General features: G+C 46.3%; 1 protein-coding gene across 7 annotated transcripts in view; it reads left to right on the top strand.

The window, feature by feature from the left end:
• NCOA1 (nuclear receptor coactivator 1) overlaps positions 1-22,316 on the top strand; it is a 262,449-nt gene that overhangs the window by 216,339 nt on the left and 23,794 nt on the right. For all 7 annotated transcript variants that reach the window (XM_032790528.2, XM_032790527.2, XM_032790522.2 and 4 more), the window contains 2 exons: positions 2,304-2,487; positions 18,909-19,035. In XM_032790528.2, coding sequence (XP_032646419.1) covers positions 2,304-2,487; positions 18,909-19,035 — 311 coding nt within the window. The remainder of the gene's footprint in view (positions 1-2,303; positions 2,488-18,908; positions 19,036-22,316) is intronic.

Here is a 22,316-nt window from a genome sequence, read left to right as displayed (position 1 = left end):
GTTTGCATCATGGGGGAGGAGGAAGACTTGACATTTGTAACTTCTGTATATCTGTAAAAAGACAGAATGAACTATCTGACCCTCATTTCCAAGAGGGATCTAAACTTTTCTTCTGGCTAGGAAGTCATTTCCCTCCATCCCTGCTGCTTGCTGGAGGGCTTGCCTGGCATTAGTTCCATAAGGGTGTATCTACACTGCAATGAGACACCTGTGACTGGCCCATGCCAGGTGACTTGGGCTCATGGGGCTTCAGCTAAGCGGCTGTTTGATTGCGGTGTTGACTTTGGGGCTCGTGCTGGAGCCTAAGCTCTGGGACCCTCCCACCTTGCGGTGTTCTAGAGTCTGGGTCCCAGCCTGAGCCCGAACATCTACACCACACTTAAACAGCCCCTTAGCTGTAGGCCTGCGAGTCAGAGTCAGCAGGCGCGGGCCAGTCCTGGGGGTCTCATTGCAGTATAGACATACCCTAAGAGGCTAGTTGCAAAGGCTGTTTCCTTTCAAACATTCTGTCAGCCCATTGTAGACACTTGTCAAAGTTTGCTATTGCTAGAACCAGGCTGCCCAAGAAGACAGATCTTTAAGAAGCTTGTATGTCATTTTTGCAGAGCAGCACAAGAATGAGGTGAGCCCTGAGCTGCCCCAAAGTGAGCAGCCCTCCAAGCAAAGGAACCTTCCCCTGGGTGGAGCTGCAGTTTGATCTCACAGCTGATTTCTCCATAGTATTGCTGACATATTGACTCCTCTGTGAAATGCGCAGCTGTTTATATACCCTAGGCTATTGGTAAATCTGGTTATATTTATCATAGGCATAGGGCCTGCCAGCTCCAACCTTGTGTCCCAGCTAATTAGCCAACTTTCTGCTAAACCTCACTGTGACCTAAACTTACTTCTCTGCATCTGTCAGTCGAATGCAAAGGTATTTCAGCCTAATAATCTGGAAAGGAATTGCCTGTAAATACGCCCATTGCTCAACATGCATGGTCTTTGCCATGCCGACTGCTGACTCTTGTGGGAGCATGTTTAAATGTGTTCTTAGATTGAGATTTTAAAAAATATTACTTCCCTTGGGATAATTTTTTTTAACCAAAACCTAATTTAGCTTAGTCCCTTTAATCCCAAACTGTTGCTTGCCAGGATCTCCATTATATCCCCTGGTGCGAATCCCTTCCTCAGTAACATCCCCATTTATTTGGGTCCCCAGGCCAGACATCTACTCTCCTATTCTTTGCTATGATGAAGACTGGAAAAGCTAAATGATATATTACTAGTCCATCAAGAATAATTACTTGCCCTAGGCAAATGTATAAGCAGAGGTTTGGAGAGCTGTTCTACAAAGTCTCTTATATTTTTCAGGAGAGGCCATTTTTTACATCAGTGTAATTGTGTGTGTATTAATAGAGCAAATTACCTCCTGCCAAATGGCTGTAGGTGTCTAGGGCCCATTCAAGTCAATGCCCATGCAAGCCATTAATAATAGTTTTATTGTCGTGACTAGAAGCCTCTGTTGAGATCAGGGCATCATTGTGTTCAGTACAGATGTAGTGAGAGACATCACTGCCCTGTAGAATTTGCAGTCTAAATAGCCAAGACAGACAAAGGATGGGGAAAGGCAGTATTATCCCCATTATACAGACAGGGAACCGAGGCACAGAGAGAGGCTTGCACAAGGTCACACAGGAAGCTGGCAGCAGTCAAAAATTGAACCCAGCTTTCCTGAGTCCCAGTCCAGTGCCATAACCACAAGGCCATCTGTCTCTGCATGTTTTGACAGAGCAAACTACCTCCTGCTAGGTGGCTCTAGGTACCTAATGGACATGACGTGGTGGCATCTCATACCCAAGATGTTGATTTTGCGTCTTATGTGTAATGCTCTAGGCTCATTTTAGAGGCTAGGGGCCTGATTCCCTGTGTTCCAGCTTCACATGGGTAATTCCACTGAAATCAGTGGAGATAGGTAGCTGTAAACCAGGAGGTAACATAGTGGTAAATCAGACCCTGTTTCTGTGCTTCTGCTTATCTGTGATCAAGGGTACACAGAAATAATTCCAACAGAGGCCTTTACACCAGCATTTGGGGAGGGTAGCCAGAAGAAAATTACATTGCAAAATACTTGAACTTCCAGGGACAGAATGAGTCCTGATTGCCCTCTTTGCATGTAATTTCAATAAGCCAGTTAATTTAGGGGGTGGGGTAGGGAGGGGAAGGGAGAGAGTGGCTGTTTCTGAATTTTTTTCTGTGTGTAAAGAGTGTGCTGCCCAAATGGGCTCAATGACTGACCTGTGTGGCCTTGTTTCCTTCCTTAGTTTGCTGCTGAGCTCGACCAGCTCGATCACCTGCTGCCTTCGCTGGAGAAAGCAGCCCAGTTGCCAGGCTTGTGTGGGACGGATAGAACCGAAAGCAGCATGGCCAGTGTCGCGGTCAAACCTGAGATTCTGGCAGCCCCGCTCCAGTCCAGCGCTGCAGCAAGAACTCCAGTGGGGCTTAACAGTATGTGTTAGTGCCGATAGCTCTGCTCTCTCATGCTAATCCACAAGACCGTTTTCCAGTATTTTGGGGGGAGTTCATCTCTTGTCATTTCAGTGGACTTCTAAGGATACAGTATTAGCTTTATGTGGTATCCTGGGGCCACTGTGTCCTCTTAATTGTGTTTGATATCTTAAAGCTTAGTGACCTTGCAAAGATGTGTTCACTATCAGACATCTCTTTGCATTTCAAACAGCCTTGACCCGAGGGCAGGAATACATTCCTTCACAAATTAGGAGTTGGGGACTCAGTGTGCTCACTGGGCTCAGTAAGGAGTGGGTCACTGCATGTGGTTTTGTATCATCACTGTCAATTTGGATGCCTAGAGTTTCATCACCCACATCCCTATTTCAACACCTGAATAAATGGCCTGATTTTCAGAGGTGGGGCAGCACAAAGCAACTTTAGCAAAGCCCAGGTTTTCAGCTCTTTTCAGTGAAAGTAAAATCAACCTGGTGGTGCTTTTACTTAACATTCACGGGCTTCCCCCCAGGAATGCTGGTTGTATTCCATCTGATAGGTTTCACTCAGCCAAGGCTGCCCTCACTTATTGGCTTCAGCTCTGTGAAATCCTCCCTCTTGCAGCCCCAGTGCACAGAGTGTAACCAGGTTCCAGCTTTGTGAGGGTTTACCTATCCCAGGGTTTTGTTTTGGGTGAAACAGAGTTGTGTTTGTTGCATCCACCATGTTGCCACAAGCAGAAATATATTCATCTTGTCACTGAGAATTACATTGAGCCTTAAGAGTGGAGGTGCAGATTTTTGCTAATGAACAGGACTGTCTGAAAGAGGGAGAGGGAGTGGGAGGGGAATTCTAAAAAGAAAAGCTAATGGTTGGCAGAATAATCGCAGGTATAAACCAATTATCTGCAGTTCTGCCCTGGGAGGGATAATCCACACATTACTTATTCAGCAAATAGAGATAATGAAATCGTTGGCTGTCTCTGCTGTCTCATGCAAAAATCACGACAAAGCCCATGAAATAGGTTTGGCAGGAAGGGAGTAAATGAACAGCCTGGAATGTTTCTATAGGACTCTACTTTCAGGTGTCAGTAGAGGAAGTTCTGGAACAAATTGGTAAATTAAACATAAGAAGTAAGCAGGACCAGAAGGTATTCATCAAGAGTTCTGAAGGAACTCACATATGACATTGCAGAACCACTGATTGTGGAATGTAGCCTCTTGCTTAAATCAGCCTCTGTACTAGATGACTGGAAGATAGCTAATGTAATACCAATTTTTTAAAAAAGGGTCCAGAGTTGATCCTGGCAATTACAGGCCACTGGTAAGTGTGACTTCAGTACCAGCAAATTGGCTGAAACGATAGTACAGAACAGAATTATCAGAGTCACAGATGAACACAATACACTGGGGAAGAATCAACACAGCTGTTGTAAAGGAAAATCATCCCTCACCAATCTATTAGAATTTTTGAGGGGGTCAGTAAACATGTGGACAAGGCAGGGCCAGCACTTCCATTAGGTGACCCTAGGTAGTCACCTAGGGCGCCAGGATTTGGGGGGCGGCATTTTGTGCGTTCCCCCTGGGGCACACGGCAGCTTCCGGTTCCTCTCCTGTTGCGCCGCCGAAGGACCTTCTGCTGACGTGCCGCAGAAAACAGCAGCAGGCAATTGAGCAGCTCAATGACTGCCGCTGTCACCTGCGGCATTTCGGCGAAGGGTCCTTCTTCAGCGGCGCGATGGGAGCGGAACCGGAAGCTCCCGTGGGCCCCGTGGGGAGCACACAAAATGCCGCCCTCCCGAATTCTGCCTAGGGCACCAGAAACTCTGGCTCCGCTCCTGGGACAACGGTGATCCCAGGCTAAGGAGCCAGAATAGCTGCAGTGAACTACGTAACACCAGTCTGACAAGCCTTCCTCAGCTCTAACAAAATGCTACAATCGGTTATGCTAAGCTTACGTTAAGTGAGAAAATTAACTACTAACAGCCCAAGTAAGATGATGGCTTAACAGTGCTAACAGGACTCTACAGAATTACCTATAGCTAAGTAGCACCTACTGAGCACAAAAGCCAGATTTTCAAAAGCACTTGTCATCCACGATCGGAGCCAGATTTTTAGAAGAGTTCAGTGCCCAATACAAATGGCCGGGTTCTCCTTTGAGAGATGTCCCTGTGGGTGCTCCACTCTAGGTGTCGGTGCGCCCCTGCGCCTTTGATCGGAGATTTTTTGCAGCAGTACTCGTAGTGGCCACGCATGCTCAGAGCCTGTCACTCACCCTGAGTATATCACTAGAGAGCATGCGCGGCTGGTTCCCTCAGTTCCTTCCCTACCGTCCCCGGCTTGAGACGGAGCTCAGCAGACTCCTTAAGAATTTCTTTCCCCATCTTAAAATACCTTGTAGTTAGACAGTTTTTTCCTGTTAGTTAGTTGTTAGTTAGTGTTACCTACCTTTTTTCTACTGTTTTAAAAAAAAAAAATTTTTTTTCTTGTTCTCTCAGCCGCTTCAAATATGCCTGGCTCCACAGGTTTTAAGCGCTGCTCCTCCTGTAAGGACGCTATCCCTCTCTCTGATGGACACTCACAGTGCATAAAATGCTTGGGGGAGACTCATATTCCCCAAAAATGTACTCACTGCACTAAAGTAAGTTCTAGAGCGAGGAAGGATAGAGAGTTAAAACTCAAACTCATTTTACTTCAGAAATCTCTACAGTCCGCCTCAGACCCTGGCGCGGACTCTGCCTCCGCTCACAGACACAGCTCCACCACTTCAAAGAACCAGAAGAAAGAAGCTAAACAAGAACACCTTCACTCAAAGTCAAAAGAAAACCTTACAGACAAACCTTCTCCAGTCAGATCCACAACCTCCAGTTTTCTTCTGTGTTAGGAAATAAGGAGTAGAATCCTTTCCTTGGTGGCATTTCGGCGCACAAGTTCATACCCCAGTGAAGGAGAATTTGTAACTTCTGCTGGAGTGTGCTCGTTGAAAGGTCCTGAAAAGGGAGGGAGGGTGGGTGGTGTGGGTGTAGGTACAGGAGAGGAAAGGGATGGAATACCCAGTGTATTGAACCTCTAGACCCACTGTCGGTGGTAAATTCTGCCATTGTGTAAGAAATGGCTGTAACCGCGTGTCCTAAAATAGTTGTGTAGGCAGTGCAATAGCGCGGAGTTGGGACGATTTTTACGAGACCTCGACCAAAAGTCAAATTTGCCTTATTTAGTTTTGAGGAAGTTGGGGCCATCCAGAAGAATTGGGGCGACGCGCTGGTATCTGGACCTCTGGCGTGGTTGTTGATCCTGAGATGCTTGGGAAATGCTGAGTATATAGGGGAGTGCGGAAGGTGGTAAGGTTGAATATCTATACTGTCGCTCTGTTTGTAAGGGTTTGGATGCCTAAGGGACCGAAGAGTGCCCTTGAGTCCCTTTCATGAGTGGACACTCATAGGTGCGGAAAGCAAAGAGTTTGTCACCATCAAAAGGGAGATCCCTATGGGTCGAACTCTGAGGAAGAGAGAAGAGTGAAAGCCAGTGACTTCGGCGCATGAACCACCGCTGTAGCCATGGATCTGGCTGCGCTTATGGGCTGAATCCAGAAAAAAGCCCCCCCCCTGCCGTTGAAGGAGCTCGTGCGGATATGATTTGGCCCTCAGAAACTAAACCTGTAAACTGTTTGTTTCTTGTAGTCTGGGATTGTCAATTCAAGTCCATGACTGTATAGTTTCTATGTCGAACTTTGCTAGAATTGCGGTATAATTGGGCAATTTCAAATATGTAAAGTGAGAGTGCATACACTTGTTGACCCAGCAGGTCTAGGCGTTTGCTCTTTTGTTGGCTGGGGGTTATTAGGCGAAATACCGTGTTTCCTCCTGGCTGCGGTCCACTACCAGTGAAGTTTGGCGCAGGATGTGAGAAAAAGGAATTCAGACCCTTCGAGGGAATGAAGTATTTTGCGGTCCGCCTTGTTTGCGGGTAGGCTGGCTTGTGGCTAGAGGCCTGCCAGATGGATTTGGGCAGGTCCAGAAGGCTGGATAAATGTAACGCCAGTCTGGATGAACGAAGAGGGTTGCAGGATGTCCTTAACTCATGGTGTGTTGGTCAGGTATTCCTCTAGATTGACTCTAGCTCACTGGCATACCCTTTTAAAGAGATTCTTGGAATTTCAAAAAATGTCTGAGGAGGGGAGGGGAAGGAATAAGCTCCTCAGTATTGTTTCAGTTGGTACGTCGAGTTATACTGGGTCAGGAGCCTGAGAGTTAATTGATTCTGAGCGATGAGAGGGTGCCGCCAAGTGAGTCATATAATTTGGACAAATTCACTGGCTAGTCTGAGTAGCGAATATGCGGTGTGCTGCCGAAGGAAAGATGGCCCTGGAGCCAAGTACTTGCCATGGTTATGGAAAGCATAGGTGGTGCATCCGGTTTAAACATCACCAGGATGGAAGGGTCTTTGAGGTGTTTGGAGAAAACAACAATTTTCCTGTGTCCACGGGTGACATGACTCTGAGGTGGAATTCTGATTGCTGAAACATCACCCTGTGTTCAGACTCCTCCTCACTGGAAAAGGGCCTTTTGGACCCTGAATCATTCGTCAGGGAGAAGCCGTCCCTAACGAAAGGGCGATCTGCAGCGTAGGTGACACCTTAGAGGTCACTTGAGTGGAAACTGCAGAGCTGGGGCAGCGCAAGGCGAAAAGGCCCTGGCATAGAATCCTGTGTAGGAACCCCGGCCGACAACCGGAGTGTCTTAAATCTGGCTTCTGTGCCAAGTAGCATTGGTGTAATGCTGGTGCCACAGGCGGTGCGGCGGCTATAATAGCGGGCTGCGGTGCTCAGGGGGGCCTGAAGTTGTCGGTGCCGCGTTCTCGTGGTGCGATAGGTCCATAATCGAGGCACGTAGGCAACGTGAAAGCCTGTTGCCTGGCTACCAGAACCTTGCCCTGCGCGCGAAAAGCACAGGGCAGTTTAGCGCAAGAGAGTGGTTTCTCTTGCGGTACTGGAGGCCCCTGGCTGTCAAAGTTACTCAGGCGGGGGAGCACAATAAGGAGAACTGTGCGGATGGCGACTGATCCTCGACCTCAGGAGGCTCAACAAATTCGTCAAGAAGCAAAAGTTCAAGATGGTTACTCTCACCACCGTAATTCCAGCCCTGGAGCAGGGCGACTGGTTTTCAGCCCTCGACCTACAAGACGCCTATTTTCACGTCACTATCCACCCAACCCACAGACGTTTTCTTCGTTTTACCCTTGGCTCAACGCATTACCAATACAGAGTTCTGCCATTTGGCCTTTCCACTGCCCCTCGAGTTTTCTCCAAGCTCCTACCGGTAGTCACGGCCTACCTCAGGAAAAAAGGAGTTATAATATTCCCTTACCTAGACGATTGCCTCCTCAAGGCCTCCACATTCGCCAAGGCCCTAAGCTTCACACAAATCACCATCGAGTGCTTCCAATCCCTGGGCCTGCAAATAAAAGAAAACAAATCCACTTTAAGTCCTACCCAGCGCCTGGAGTTTATAGGAGCGAGCCTCGACTCCAGAACTGGACGGGCATCCCTTCCACCCGACCGATTCAATACCATAAAACTGCTGTCTACAAGGCTTCGCAGCAGCCCTTGGGTCATCGCCCGAGACTGCCTCCAACTACTGGGGCACATGTCCTCGTGCACTTTCGTGGTCCAGAATCCACGCCTCCACATGAGGTGCTTCCAAGCTTGGCTGGCCACGGTTTACAAACCAAACGTGCACTCACTAAACAAACAATTAACCATACCTTACTGGGTCAAAGACTCTTTCATATGGTGGACAGTCCCCGACAACCTCTGCTCTGGAGTCCCCTTCCTCCAGACTCCCCCAACTGTGATGATGGCGACCGATGCATCCCTCACCAGCTGGGGGGCCCACATCTCTCACCAAACAATCCGTGGGCTATGGTCTCATTCCGAGACCTCCCTGCACATAAACGTTCTAGAATTTCGAGCTATACGGAATGCTTGCCGCTGCTTCCTCCCACTAATCAAGAATCCGCATGTACACATAATGACAGACAACATTGCCTGCATGTTCTACGTAAACAGACAAGCAGGGGCTCGTTCCCACTCTTTGCTCAAAGGCCATGAAACCCTGGAATTGGTGCCTTGCGAACCACGTCTGGATATCAGCTGCTTACATCCGAGGCGTGATGAGCACCACTGCCGACGAGCTAAGCAGACGTTTCCCTTCGGAGCACGAATGGGAGATAGACAAGAGAATCATTCTCAACATATTTCGCACTCGGGGTCACGCAACCGTAGATCTCTTCGCAACCGCGAAAAACACGAAATGCCTCAATTTCTGCTCCAGGGCGGGACTGGGGAAACACTCCCTCGGGGACGCATTCATGATCTCATGGCACCGGCCCTTCGCTTATGCTTTTCCCCCAATACCATTACTCAACAGGGTCCTCACGAAGATACGGACGGATCGTGCCAGGATAATCTTGATCGCACCTTCATGGCCGAGACAACCGTGGTTCCTGTTCCTCACCAGAATGTCAATTCAACCACCGATCTCCTTGCCTCTCATCCCGAACCTCTTATCACAGCAGCACAGCCGACTTCTTCACCCCAATCTCTCCATGCTTCACCTCAAAGCCTGGTACCTGCATGGTTCTCCCAACGAGAACTAGACTGTTCCGAACAAGTTCAGAGGGTACTTCTACACAGCAGAACACAATCCACCCATACCACCTACCTCCGAAAGTAGAAAAGATTCACAAAATGGTGCTCAACCAAACAACTGTCTCCTACCTCTGCACCTCTTCCCTGCATACTCAATTATCTATTGGACATTAAACAATCCGGCCTTTCATTCAGCCCAAAATTCCTTCCAAAAGTTCATGCTTCATTTCACCTCAATGAACCAATACACCTACCAACTTTCTTTCCAAAACCACATGCAAACTCCTTCGAGGCCACAGTGCACACACTTGACGTGCGTAGGGCCTTATCCTTTTATCTGGACAGAACCAAACCCTTCAGAAACTCTCCTAGACTCTTTGTCTCCATCACAGGCCATTCCAAAGGCGTGGCTATCTCTACCCAGAGACTTTCAAACTGGATCTCTGATTGCATACGACTCTGCTATCGGATAAAGAACATTACACCTCCAGCATTGATCAGAACACATTCCACTAGATCTGTATCTACCTCCGTAGCCTCCTACACGTAAAGTACCTTGTCTGACATTGTTAGGCGGCCACTGGTCTCCCCACCACACATTCGTGTAACACTATGCCCTACTCAAGGCCCTCTCTCTGACATCATTAGAGGCAGTATGTCTCTGCAGTTCCTGCAGATCTGTAGTCCCTACCTTCCTTGAGATACACTGCTTCGAAGTCACTAGAGTGGAGAACCACAGGCGACATCTCTCTAAGGAGAAGAGGAAGTTACTACCTTGTGCAGTAAACTGACGTTCTTCGAAGAGTGTCCCTGTGGGTTGCTCCACTCACCATATCTTCCTCCCCTCAACTTCGGAGTGGGGTAGCCTCCGGTTGTAGAGAAGGAACTGAGGGAAACGGCCGTGCTGCTTCATAGTGATATTTAACTTTTTTTTTTTTTCAGGGGGAGTGGACGCTTGCAGCATGCGTGGTGCTGCAAGAACTGCTGCAAAAAATCTCCGATCAAAGGCGCAGGGGCGCACCAACACCTAGAGTGGAGCACCCACAGGGACACTCATCTCGAAGAACGTCAGTTACTGCACAAGGTGAGTAACCTCCTCTTTTCCAGAGGGCTCAGATCCCAACATGCACTCAACATACTGAGCTCTCAAAATCTGCCCAGAAGTGTCGCAATGCGTTCTGAGCTCTTGAAAACCTGACCCCATTTACCTACGTACTTGGACTTTCAGAATGGGAAATGAAATTCAGTGTTGATAAGGACAAAGTAATGTATGTTGGAAAACATAATCCCAACTATACATACAAAATGATGGAGTCTGAATTAGCTGTTACTACTCAAGAAAGAAATCTTGGAGTCACTGTGGATAATTCTCTGAAAACATCCACTCCATGTGCAGCGGCAGTCAATAAAGCTAACAGAATGTTAGGAACCATTAGGAAAGGGATCGATAATAAAATAGTAAATATCATAATGCCATTATCTAAATCCATAATATGCCCACATCTTGAATACTGTATGTAGTTCTGGTCACCTCATCTCAAAAAAGATCATTAGAATTGGAAAAAGTACAGAGAAGTTTAGCAAAAATTATTAGGGGTATGGAACAGCTTCCATATGAAGAGACATTCAAAAGACAGGGACTGTTCAGCTTAGAAATAAAGTGACTAATGGAGGGTGTGATAGAGGTCTGTACAGCCATAAATGGTGTGGAGAAAGTAAATAAGGAAGTGTTATTTACCCCTTCATATAACACAAGAATTAGGGGTAACCAATGATATTAATAGGCAGTAGGTTAAAAGCAAACAAAAGGAAATACTTGTTCACACCACACAGAGTCAACCTGTAGAACTCATTGGCAGGGAATGTTGTGAAGGCCAAAAGTATAACAGGGTTCAGAAAAGAACTAGATAAGTTCATGGAGGATATGTCCATGAATGGCTATTAGCCATAATGGGCAGCGAGACAATCCCTGCTGTAGGTGTCCCTAAATCTCTGACTGCCAGACTCTGGGACTGGATGACGTGGGATGGATCTCTAGATAATTGTCCTGTTCTGGTCATTTCTTCTGAAGCACATGGAACTGGCCACTGTCAGACGACAAGGTATTGGGCTAGATGAACTAGTATGGCCATTCTTCTGTAGATTTGGCATCTTTAGAAGGCTAAAAAATCCCATAGTATGAGGAAGAACAACAGTGTTGTAAGCAGGAGCAAAATTCTGCTCTGGAGGCCTGAACTCTGAGAATATTTTGTAGCTGCACACACCAGTCATCCATGGGAAACAGGCCTCTAGCACCAAATTAAAGAAAAACTCTATTAGTTGCAAGCAGGTTGTTCTAGTCACTGGGACCAGCCACTAGAGGGCGACATGGTTATGTGTTACATATGCTGCAAGGAGATTAGATTAGCTGAATCAAGAGCCACCATGTGACTCTAAGATCAGGATATTGGCTATAAGAGGAAACGTAGGAGAGCGAGTTGGACAGAAGATACTACACTGGGCAATAAACCTGGTGAGGGCTTTGAATGACAGCTGCACTGAGTCTAAATGCATCAGAGAGCTGTGCTCTGCCTTTCCACAATAGGGGAAATGTCTGGCAGCTTGAAAAGGAGCTGTCAGCTCTAATCGTGGCCATTGACCAATTTGTCCCATCACCTCTCCACTGAATTCATAGCTAAAGATCAGACAGCCGCTTATCACTCAAGCCTATTATTTGCATGCCAAGGACTCTTATTCTAAAGACTCAAATGGACAGCACCTTCAGGGAACAGAGCACTAGGAGATTCATAATGTAGTGGCAAGAGTATAATTATAATGGGGCTTTATTGTCTTTGGGAGACAAGAGAACCTTATATCAGACAGGGTTGAAACGGAGATTGGCAAAGAGGAGGAGTACATTTATGGTGAGATGTGTCCAACTCTGTGCTTTAAACTCCCAACGCCAACTCCCCATATACTCCAGAACTTAAAGGATAATTTCCCAGCAAGAATATATTTCTCAAGCGCAAATGCCCACAAGGAAACCAGTTTCCTTTAAATTAGTGCTGTTGGTTTAAACTGGTGCGTGGATTACAATGGTTAACTCAGAAAATGCACTTCATCTCTGCAGAGAGATGCCTGGTCATGACTCTGACATTCAGCCCTCTGCAGAGAGCCCGTGCAAGGCCTGTGCTCTGCACTAGTGCTTTGCACAGGGGTGAAACCCAGCCTAAGCACTGATCAAAAGAGATACAAAACTTTGAAGGTGCAGATGATTCTACAGGGTGAATAAAGATGGGACCCCACTACAGGCTTTTTTCCATTAAATCACAGCTGAAAAGAGCAGAAGGTTTGGTGAGTGGCGGCTGAAATTCAGCCCTTTGTAGTGAGCCTGCCTGAAGCATGGGTATCACTTAACTCCCACTTCAGGCTGAGTGTTGGCCCACTGCACAGGGGTGAATGTCACCCTGTGCTGTGTGGGTTAGTGAGATCCTGCTGTATGTACCTGGATCAAGTTCTGACTACAGTGAGCGGGCAGCTGTGAATTATCCCCCCAAGGGGCTCCTGTGTTGATCTGAAGTGAGAGTGAGGTTTGTGCAGTTCTTGCACTGGGGTTCAAAACTTGCTTATTTCATATAATACATAGGCACAAGAATCCAGTCAAACCTAGCCGCCCTCTGCATATCCTCTGACTTGTAGTATGGACTACCCTGCATATCGCTCCACCCGCCCAGCTGAACTATTGGGGCACTGGTCCCTTTCTCTGCAGCACTGTTGTGTTAGCAGCATGGATTGCTTGCCCTCTCAGAAGTACTAAATCAGAGCCAAGTCGCTGTCCAGTGCTGATCGGCAGCGTAGTGTCCTTTTTTGCCTGCATTCCTAAGGTGTGATTCCCTGGGTGGGCTCTGTGCAATGAAGTCACATCTGTCAGTCCCTAGTCCCAAGTGCCATGAGTAGGCCATTCCCACACCAATCCCTCCCTTGCCCTCCAAAGTCACCGATATCAGCTCCTTTGGCTGGCATTTGAGTTCTGCGACCCTGTGGAGCCAGTTCAGCTCAGGCCAGATCATTTTCCTGCAACGAATGGCAGCAGTCCGCATTCCAGGTTACCGTCAGAGCAGGGCAGGGGGACAGTAACTGGACCAAACCCCTTCCAGCCTGATACAGGTATGTGCTCCCGCAGGGATCCGCTGATCTGGGCCTTCTGTTCCCTACTAGGTTATGCCTGCAGGTTCTGGGGGATCTACCAATATAAAAGTATAGCAGAGAGGGCACCAAGATAAGTTAAATTCACCCCGTGCAGAGCAGAAGGTTTACACAGGGCATAGGCCTTGTGTCTGAATTTCACTTTAGGGAAGGTGAGGTAATGTTAGACCTGTGTTTTGAAAATCAGTTCTGATGGTGGCCCTTTGCAAGCTGGGTAAGGCAAAACAATCCCATTCAGCTTTCTCCAAGCAGAGAATAAGGAAAAGCAGAAAATTTGATTAACATGGGTGTTGAAAGACAAGGTAGGTGAGGTAATATCGTTTATTGGATCAGCCTGTCTTGGGGGGAGAGACACGCATTCGAGCTTATGCGGAGCTGAAGAAGATCTGTGTAAGCTCGAAAGCTTGTCTCACTCACCAACAGAAGTTGGTCCAATAGAAGATCTTACCTCACCCACCTTGTGTCTCTAACGTCATGGGACCAACATGGCTACAACAACACTGCATACGTTGGTGCTGAAAGACACTGTACTGAAGCCACTCCCACCTTCACTGCAGTGTCTGGAAAACGGCATGCACTGCCCTTTCCTTTATTCCACGTACCTGCTGGGGAATACTGCTATGGTGTCTTGGAATGATAACCCAGTTAATCCACTTCAATGTGAATGTTTGAAATAATGCAGCGGGTTTTTTTTAATTCTGTATTACTGTGAAAAGAGAAGCAAACAGACATTGCTTTCCCGTACCTGCTTCTGTACAGATACTGTCAGACTAACTTGCCAGCTCCAGATAAAGCTGTTAAGAGTTTAGTGCAAGGGTCATATTCCCCTGGAAATTGGTCTAAATATCTTTCCATAAAACTTGGAATGAATAAGCTGCTTTTGAATGGCAACATTAAACTCCGTGAATAGGCTGGGGTTTCATGACTGCAAATGACTTTGGTTACACACTCCCCAGAGGCTCATAAAAAGGTGTATAAAAAGCTTCAGGAGTAAGATCCCAGTTCAGGCAACGAATTAAATTGGTGTGGTGGGCACCAGATGGTACTAGTGGCACAATGCTGGAGACCTTGGTATTCCTCCTTTCCAGACTATGCTGCAGGGGTGTCCAGCAAGAGAGAGTATTGCTGCTGTATCGCCATCAACATGGCGAGATATTAAAGATGATCTCAGAAGAGACCCATATGTTTCATCCTCTGTGAAGGAAGAGAAGTGCTATAATGGCAGCTCCACAGCAGGGAATGGATCACAGGAAGTCACAGACCCAGGACTACTCACCTTCAACTGGAAGCCAAAGGAAACATGTGACCATAGAAATTGCCAGACTGGATCAGACCCAAGGTCCATTGAGTCCAGTGTCCTGTCACCAACAGGGGCCAGAACCAGACACTTCAGAGGAAGTTGTAAGAACCTTGCCAAAGGCAGATGTGGGATAATCTGCCTCCTACGTAGGTCTCTTCCTGATCTCTAGTAGTTTGAGATTAGCGTGAGCCCTGAAGCACACAGTTTAATATCCTTCCAATATTTTTATTGCCATTAATTATGATAACTCAGGATATTCTTGACATCGATATAACTGTCCAGTCCCATTTATTCTTGGTTTCAGTGAGTTTCACATCTTACTTTTTTTTCCACACAATGTATAGTTATTTCCTTTCATTGGGTTTGAATTTGCCACCCTAATTTTATTGCATATCTCCTTGTTCTCTTGGTATGAGACTGGAAGAACAAATGCTGCTGACCTCCCTTCTCCAGATTCTTTTTTTATAGACTCCTATCATGGCCCCTTGTATTTTTCTCCTTTCTAAGGTAACGATCCAACCTTTTCAGTCTCTTTGCATAGGAGAGGTTTTCCAGGCCTTGATCACTCTTGTTGCTCTTCCCTGAATCTCCTCCAGTTCTGCAGTATTCTTTTGGAGATCAAGTGACCAGCATTGTATACAGTATCCAGATGAGGCTGCACCGTTGATTTATATAAAGGCATTGTAACATTTTCATTATTATTCTCCATCTCATTCCTTATAGATCTTAACTTCTTGTTGGCATTTTTGATAGCAGTTGTGCACTGAGCAGAGGTTTTTACTGATCTGTCTACAGTGACATCCATGTCCCTTTCTTGGGTTGACAGTTAAAGTAGAACCCTTTACAGTGTACCAGTAGTTCACATTTTTCTCTCTGTGTGCATTATTTTGTGTGTATCAGTGGTGAATGACATTTGGCATCATGTTGCCCATTCACCTAGCTTGATTAGGTCTCTGTGAAGTTCTTCACAGGACTCTCTGGGGCTGACTAACCTAAACAACTTCATGTCATCTGCAAATTTTGCACTCTCACTACTTATCGCTTTTCCAGATCATTAATAACTATATTTAACAACTTGGGACCTAGTACAGAACATTGAAACCTCTGTTGTTAACCTTTTACCAAGATGAAAGTTGACCATATAATCCTGCTCTTTGCTTTCCGTCTCTTAGGCAGAAAGCTTAAAGACTTCAGAGGCTGTAGTGCAGAACTCTTCTGAGCCCAACCCTGTGAGAAGCAGGGTACCTCCTACAAACTACTGAGTGTCCTCTTCTCCTTCTGAAGTCAGTAGGTGCAGGAGATCTCAGGTCTTATATATCAGAGGGTTAGCCATGTTAGTCTGGATCTGTAAAGCCAGCAAAGAATCCTGTGGCACCTTATAGACTAACAGATGTTTTGGAGCATGAGCTTTCGTGGATGAATACCCACTTCGTTGGATGCATGTGTGCTCCAAAACATCTGTTAGCCTATAAGGTGCCACAGGATTCTTCACATGCATTCGACGAAGTGAGTATTCACCCACGAAAGCTCATGCTCCAAAATGTCTGTTAGTCTATAAGGTGCCACAGGATTCTTTGCTGCTTTTACAGGTCTTATGTAAAATACAGGGATCAGTTTGAGTTAAGTTTTGCACTAGCTTTCCCAGACCAGAGACCTAGCTTGAGGACTTGCCTTACCTCACAAGTGAAATGAGCTTGACAGTTGGTCTCATCCTCAGAAAGACAGTTTGGTATAATATAGCTTTGGCTTAGGACAGTAGCAGTAGGAAGGCCAAGACTGAGAGGCAGCGGCAGAGCTGTTTGCGGAAATTGCATGCCGTTTGCCTATGTTGTGCCTTGTCCCAGCTGTCATGGTTATAAGCACTGTCTTTATTATGGTTCTGCCCACAGTGGCCTCCATCTAAAGTGCTTATTCATTTGCATTTATAAGACTAGTTTGTGGAATGGCTTGGATCAGGTTGACAAGCACCAAAAGAGTATCTGGATTGTGACTTGGTTTATCTGAAGGAGGAAGGAAGTTGCCTGTGAAGAAGATGGCACCTGGATTTCTGAATACTTCCGTCTGCAGATTGGTGCACAGGGACAGCAGCTGAACTGTTGTTGTTTGGAGAAGACCATAAGCTTCAGCCCAGGCAAACATGTGAAAACATAAAGAAGCCTGTAAAGAAACTGAATTAGGCTGCAAAGCAATTGTGCATGCAGCATTCTCTTGCCCAGTTGGAGCTAACGTTGCTGCTGCTAGAATTTCTTTTATTCTTCTGTTGCCAAGCAACCTTAAGAACGTTGTCTTACTGTACAGTAATTTCATGAAGTAAATGAACACTTGCAAGTTGACTTTACTTGCTGGTGCATAGCTATGATCAGATTAGCTGATCAGACAAAACTGTGGCAGCTAGATCCAGGCAGACTTCCCGGATTCTAGGGCTAGCTTTGCAGGAACCTGGTGGCCACTTGCAACAATAGTAGGGTCATCTGTGGGTAATGACCACTTTGTAAGTATGCACCTGATTGAGGGCATCAGTGGGTTTGGAAGCTGGGACCCCTAGATCTAAAAGCGTGAACCTCTAGTGCTTGAGCTAAAGGACCGGGTCCATTGAGTTTGAAACAATAGCAGATGCAAAACCTCTTACATGATGCAGCTGCTAGAGAAGGACAAAGAGCCATGCTTGGCCAACATGCGGCATGCTTAGATCCTGTCCTTTAGAGGATATGCACCTCTGTAATAACTAACATGGAAATATTATTCCTTTTATTGTAAAGGAATTAGCACTGCTGAGTATGGTAAAAACACCAAAAATAAATAGACGTTTCATTTTCAGTAACTGCCTATAAGTACTTGAAACCTTGGAAATAATAGAACTATATATGGACCCAGGGAGCATGCTCAGGAGAAGAGATGCCACCATGGTCAGAGATTTTCTTATCCCTTGCAGTTCTCTGTTCACATTGCTGTCCAGTCGTTAGTTTAGCCAAGATGTTTTAGTCTTAAATATCAATTCATATTTCAAATAAGATGATGGTGTAAAGTCTCCAGACCTCATGAATTGCTCAGTTCTGGGCTGGGCTCAAACTCCTGCAGAATTTAAATTGATTGAATTGGCCTTTTCCCTGTAAAATGAGTTTCTCCAGAATGGAAAGTCAAAAGGCATGAATATGTGTGCACTTTATTTTGGGTTGTTTTTTTTAAGCAAAATCTCCAATGGTAACAACTTTCAGTAAAGAATTCTTTAACTGGCTACATTTTGAAAACATTCGTAGATCTTTGTAGAAGAGGCACTTACACAACACCGCCTTGGAGAGAGGCTTTCTCTTCCTATATAAGTGTACCCAGAAGATAATGTCTGTTGGTATGAGGAAAGCTATGGCTGATGTCTGCTACTTAGGGGCTGAAAAGAACGGCCACATAGTCCTGCCATTGGGAACAAAGCTCTCTGGGTCTTGGTGTATATGTCACACACTCTCTGAGCTGGAGTGTCTCTGTTTTCTGAAAACTCACGTCATTTATTTTGAAATCTTAGTGCACTCTTATCCCTTTCCTTATTGTTTGCAAAGTGTTAGAGCCATGACACAATCATGTTACAGTCTGTTAGACAGTGTAGTTGAGCTGCAGTAGTTAAATTGTCCTGCCTAGGTTGTGGGTGACAGTGTGCTGTGTGTTGCAAGTGAAGGGAGTCAGCTGTGTGAATTCCCATTGCTTTGGTAAGATTACACGTACTCAGCCTGATTAGAGCTTTGTTCACAGAGATATAGGACATCAGTGTGGAGCAAGCCCTTGACCCTGCTTCAGTTGGCTGCCCCTCTGGATTCCTGATCTGAGGTGGTGGTAAAGGGGGCCTGATGAGAGATTTCATATTTCCATTTACTCACTCTGTTTTTGGCATGTATTCTGTGTTACCATCATGCTATCTGAGCGTCATGTCTGTAAGAGTTAAGTAGCCCCGTTTCTTAATCCTTTAGTAGTGGTAGTACTTGTCCACAAAATCAGCTCAGACTTCCATGTCAGAACGCTTTCGGAGATGGGGGAGGTACTGCCTCTTTACCTCTGAACCAGGGATTATCTCAGCTGACTCCACAAGGATTTCAGGTCTAGGCAGGCATTAACATTTGTCTGAGCTCTTAGCTTCCTTTGCATTTTCCCCACTCTTCCTTCACCTTACACAGAAGGTATTTTATACATTAGTGAATGGGATGATGAATGGGGAAAGACTTGTAACTCCTTTTATATAGTGGTTTATGACACCTCTTTTGCTCTGTAACACTTATGGTCCCTCACCCTCGCTTTTCCCAATCAGGATTGTCTGAACTGGAGTTGGGAGTCTCTGATCAACAGTTTGGACAGCCAGGAATGGGTGACCAGATTCCATGGGCAGACAACCCCATGGCCTCCATGAACCGAGTATCTTTGAATAAACCAGACGAGTAAGTACTGTGGGTTTGGATAATCTGCCTTCCCACCACCCCTCCTTCCTCTAGCCTCTTACGATATATTTTTAGTAGGCTTAAGGTTTGTTGTAGTTCTGTGGATAGAGATTGCTGTGCCTACCCTTGGGTAAAGGTCCCTATGGGTGCGTCCACACAGTGATTGTCAGCCCAGGGCAGTGACAGTGAAAGGTAGACAGTCTGAGATTGGCACTATGACTAAAAATAGCAGTGTTGAGGTTTGGGCTCAGGCTGGAGCTTGGGCTCTGAAGCCCGCCCACCCATCTCCTTAGTCTTCATTTAATTTTAATGCCATGGCATGAGCCGAAGTCTGTCAAACGGGGCACTGAGACTTGTTTTCACTGGCTGCAGAGGCATACCTGTGGGAGTTACACTTACATGAGGTATGTTAAGTGATCAGACAGCTCAAATGTTGGCCATAATAAGATGTCCTGATATTCTCTAGTCCAGGGGTCGGCAACCTTTCAGAAGTGGTGTGCCGAGTCTTTATTCATTCACTCTAATTTAAGGTTTCTCTTGCCAGTAATACATTTTAAGGTTCTTAGAAGGTCTCTTTCTATAAGTCTGTAATATATAACTAACTATTGTTGTATATAAAGTAAATAGAGTTTTTAAAATGTTTAAGAAGCTTCATTTAAAATTAAATGAAATGCAGAGCCCCGCGGATCAGTGGCCAGGATCCAGGCAGCGTGAGTGCCACTGAAAATCAGCTTGCGTGCTGCCTTCGGCACCCGTGCCATAGGTTGCCTACCCCTGCTCTAGTCTGATCCCCTTGGTTGAGAGTTGAGGGAGAGGAACGTTTTCACCATAGCTAGTTAAGACGAGGAGATAGAATAGCATAAGGGAGAAATTCACACCCTGTGTGGAAAGCCCAGCCAGCACAGTCAGAACATCACTGAGGCACAAGCTTTGTCTTGGCCCTTTTCACAAGGGTGAACTTCACCCTATGCCAGTACGAATAATATTAGTGCACTGTCAATGATGAAAGGTGCCTCACGGACTAGATATACTGTCTTAATACTGATTTCAGTGTGAGAGAGAAATATATTTTCCAAATAACTAAGGATTGTTCATAGAGTCCATTAATTAAAGCTACTGCCACCTAGTGGTATAATTAGAAGGTTGCAAAAACTCTGCATGCAGAAACTTTTCTTTGACCTGAATTGAAGCAGAAGGGAGGTACTGTACAGTTCTGCTTGAGCAAAGCCTCTGAATGGCGTTTTCCATGTAGCTGTTAAAATAGCTGCAGTTGGGCTTCATCAGCAGTGAATACATCAAGGCTTGTGATGGGGGAGGTAAACAGTCTGCTAAATGACCAGCTGTGCTCCTGAAGGAGAACAGAACATTAAGCAATAAAGTGGAGCTATTGGAATATAATTAGGACAGAACAAAATAGTTTCAATGAGGCGTTTCCCCAGGAGCAATGGCCATAAATAAAATAAAAGTACTTATTAAAAATTTCATTATATGTAAACTCACAAAGCTAACCAGGGGACCAGAGAGAGCCTGCCTGTCATGCATGCTACATTGATGCCCAGATACCAAGGGGATGGATGCCTTACAGGGGGAAGGAAGCAGAGGGTGAAATGGCTTCCAGCAATGTTAGGAGTAAATATGACGCTGCCTCCTTGTATGTGAAAGCAGCAGCACCAGGAATCATGGAGAGTAGGCAAACTTGCATTTAACCCATCAAGGTGACAAGGGTGAGATTTTTGCCATTGCTAATAAGATAGTCCTGACCTTGAATGGGAAGAAGATCCCAATAATCATAAACAGTGGTCCCCAGAGGCAAAGTGGTGAGCCTTTCGCCTAGTCCAGAGGGCTTTTCTGAACCAAAACCCCCCAAAGGTCTTGCTTCAGCCTTCAGCAGAGCTTTAAATAAAGTCAGATGTCCGTGTAGAGGCTCTTAAACTGCTGGAGCTGTGTGTGTCACAGCGTCTGATTACAGGTTACTGGCCGCATGCTCCAGTTTTCAATTTGACAGGCCTTATTAAAGCTCAAATTGAACTTCATATGTAAAGCTTATAGGGGTATATTTGTTATTAACAGAGCTTTCCCTCTTGCTCTGCTGCGAGATACATGTTAACTCAAGTGTGATAGAGCTGTTCTCTTCACGTTATAAAGCTGGTGGGTCTCTGGATACATGTGGAGCTGCATGTCTTTAGAAGACTTGGGGTTTCTTTCTGTGCTCATCTGTACACATGAGGAAGACATAGAGAGGCTGAAGGGGTTCTGTTCCTGGCTGGATTGTTTCCCATGAACCATTTTGCTGGAACATATCAGCAGCTTATTAGAAACGTATCTAGGACCTGTGATTTTTCTGTAGAATAATAGTCCCATTAGTGTAGGGCTTTGCGTTTGTGTTGCCACACCCAGAAATTCCTTTAAGAGACTGCCTGCAAGAAGTAAAATAGCATATCAACCCATAACGAGCAAGTGGTGTAAAGAAGAACATTGGTGTTGTAGTTAAGGCACCAGGCTGGGAGTTTGGAGTTCCAGGTTCAGTTCTCAGACTCTGAGTGACTTTGGGTGAGTCTCTTATTATTTCTGTCTCTGTCCCCTGTCTGAGATGGGGATTCTACTCTCTCTTACTTTGTCTCTTTAGGCTGTAAGCTCTTCAGGGCAGGGGGGAGGGCTAGCTCAGTGGTTTGAGCATTGGCCTGTTAAACCCAGGGTTGTGAGTTCAATCCTTGAGGGGGACACTTAGGGATCTGGGGCAAAAATCAGTACTTGACCCTGCTGTGAAGGCAGGGGGCTGGACTCCATGACCATTTGAGGTCCCTTCCAGTTCTTGGAGATATCTCCAATTAATTTTTTTTTGCTCCTCTCTCTGCGTTTGTACAATCCTAGCCCAGGGATCGGCAACCTGTGGCACGCACACTGATTTTTGATGGCATATGGGGCAGGCTGAGCTGCTCAGCCCGCCGCCGCTCTGGGGTTCCTGCTGCTGCCTCTTGTCAGCCGGGGTCCTGCCGCTGGTCCCACTCCACGCCTGCTGCTGGCCTGGGTTCCTTCCCCCAGACTGGCGGCGGGCTATGAGCTGAGCTGATAGGAGCCGGCAGCCGAAACCCCAGTGCGGCGAAGGGCTGACCCGCTCAGCCCACCGCCGCTCTGGGGTTCCCACTGCTGGCCCCTTGCCAGCTCAGGTCCTGACGCTGGTCCCATTCATCGCCCGCTGCTGGCCTGGGTGAAGGAACCCCAGGCTGGCAGTGGGCTGAGACACCGGCTGGCAGGAGCCGGCAGCTGAAACCCCAGAGCGG

The sequence above is a fragment of the Chelonoidis abingdonii genome, chromosome 3 (assembly GCF_003597395.2).
Source record: "Chelonoidis abingdonii isolate Lonesome George chromosome 3, CheloAbing_2.0, whole genome shotgun sequence".
Classification (NCBI taxonomy): Eukaryota; Metazoa; Chordata; order Testudines; family Testudinidae; genus Chelonoidis; species Chelonoidis abingdonii.
This window is presented reverse-complemented; position numbering and strand designations above follow the sequence as displayed.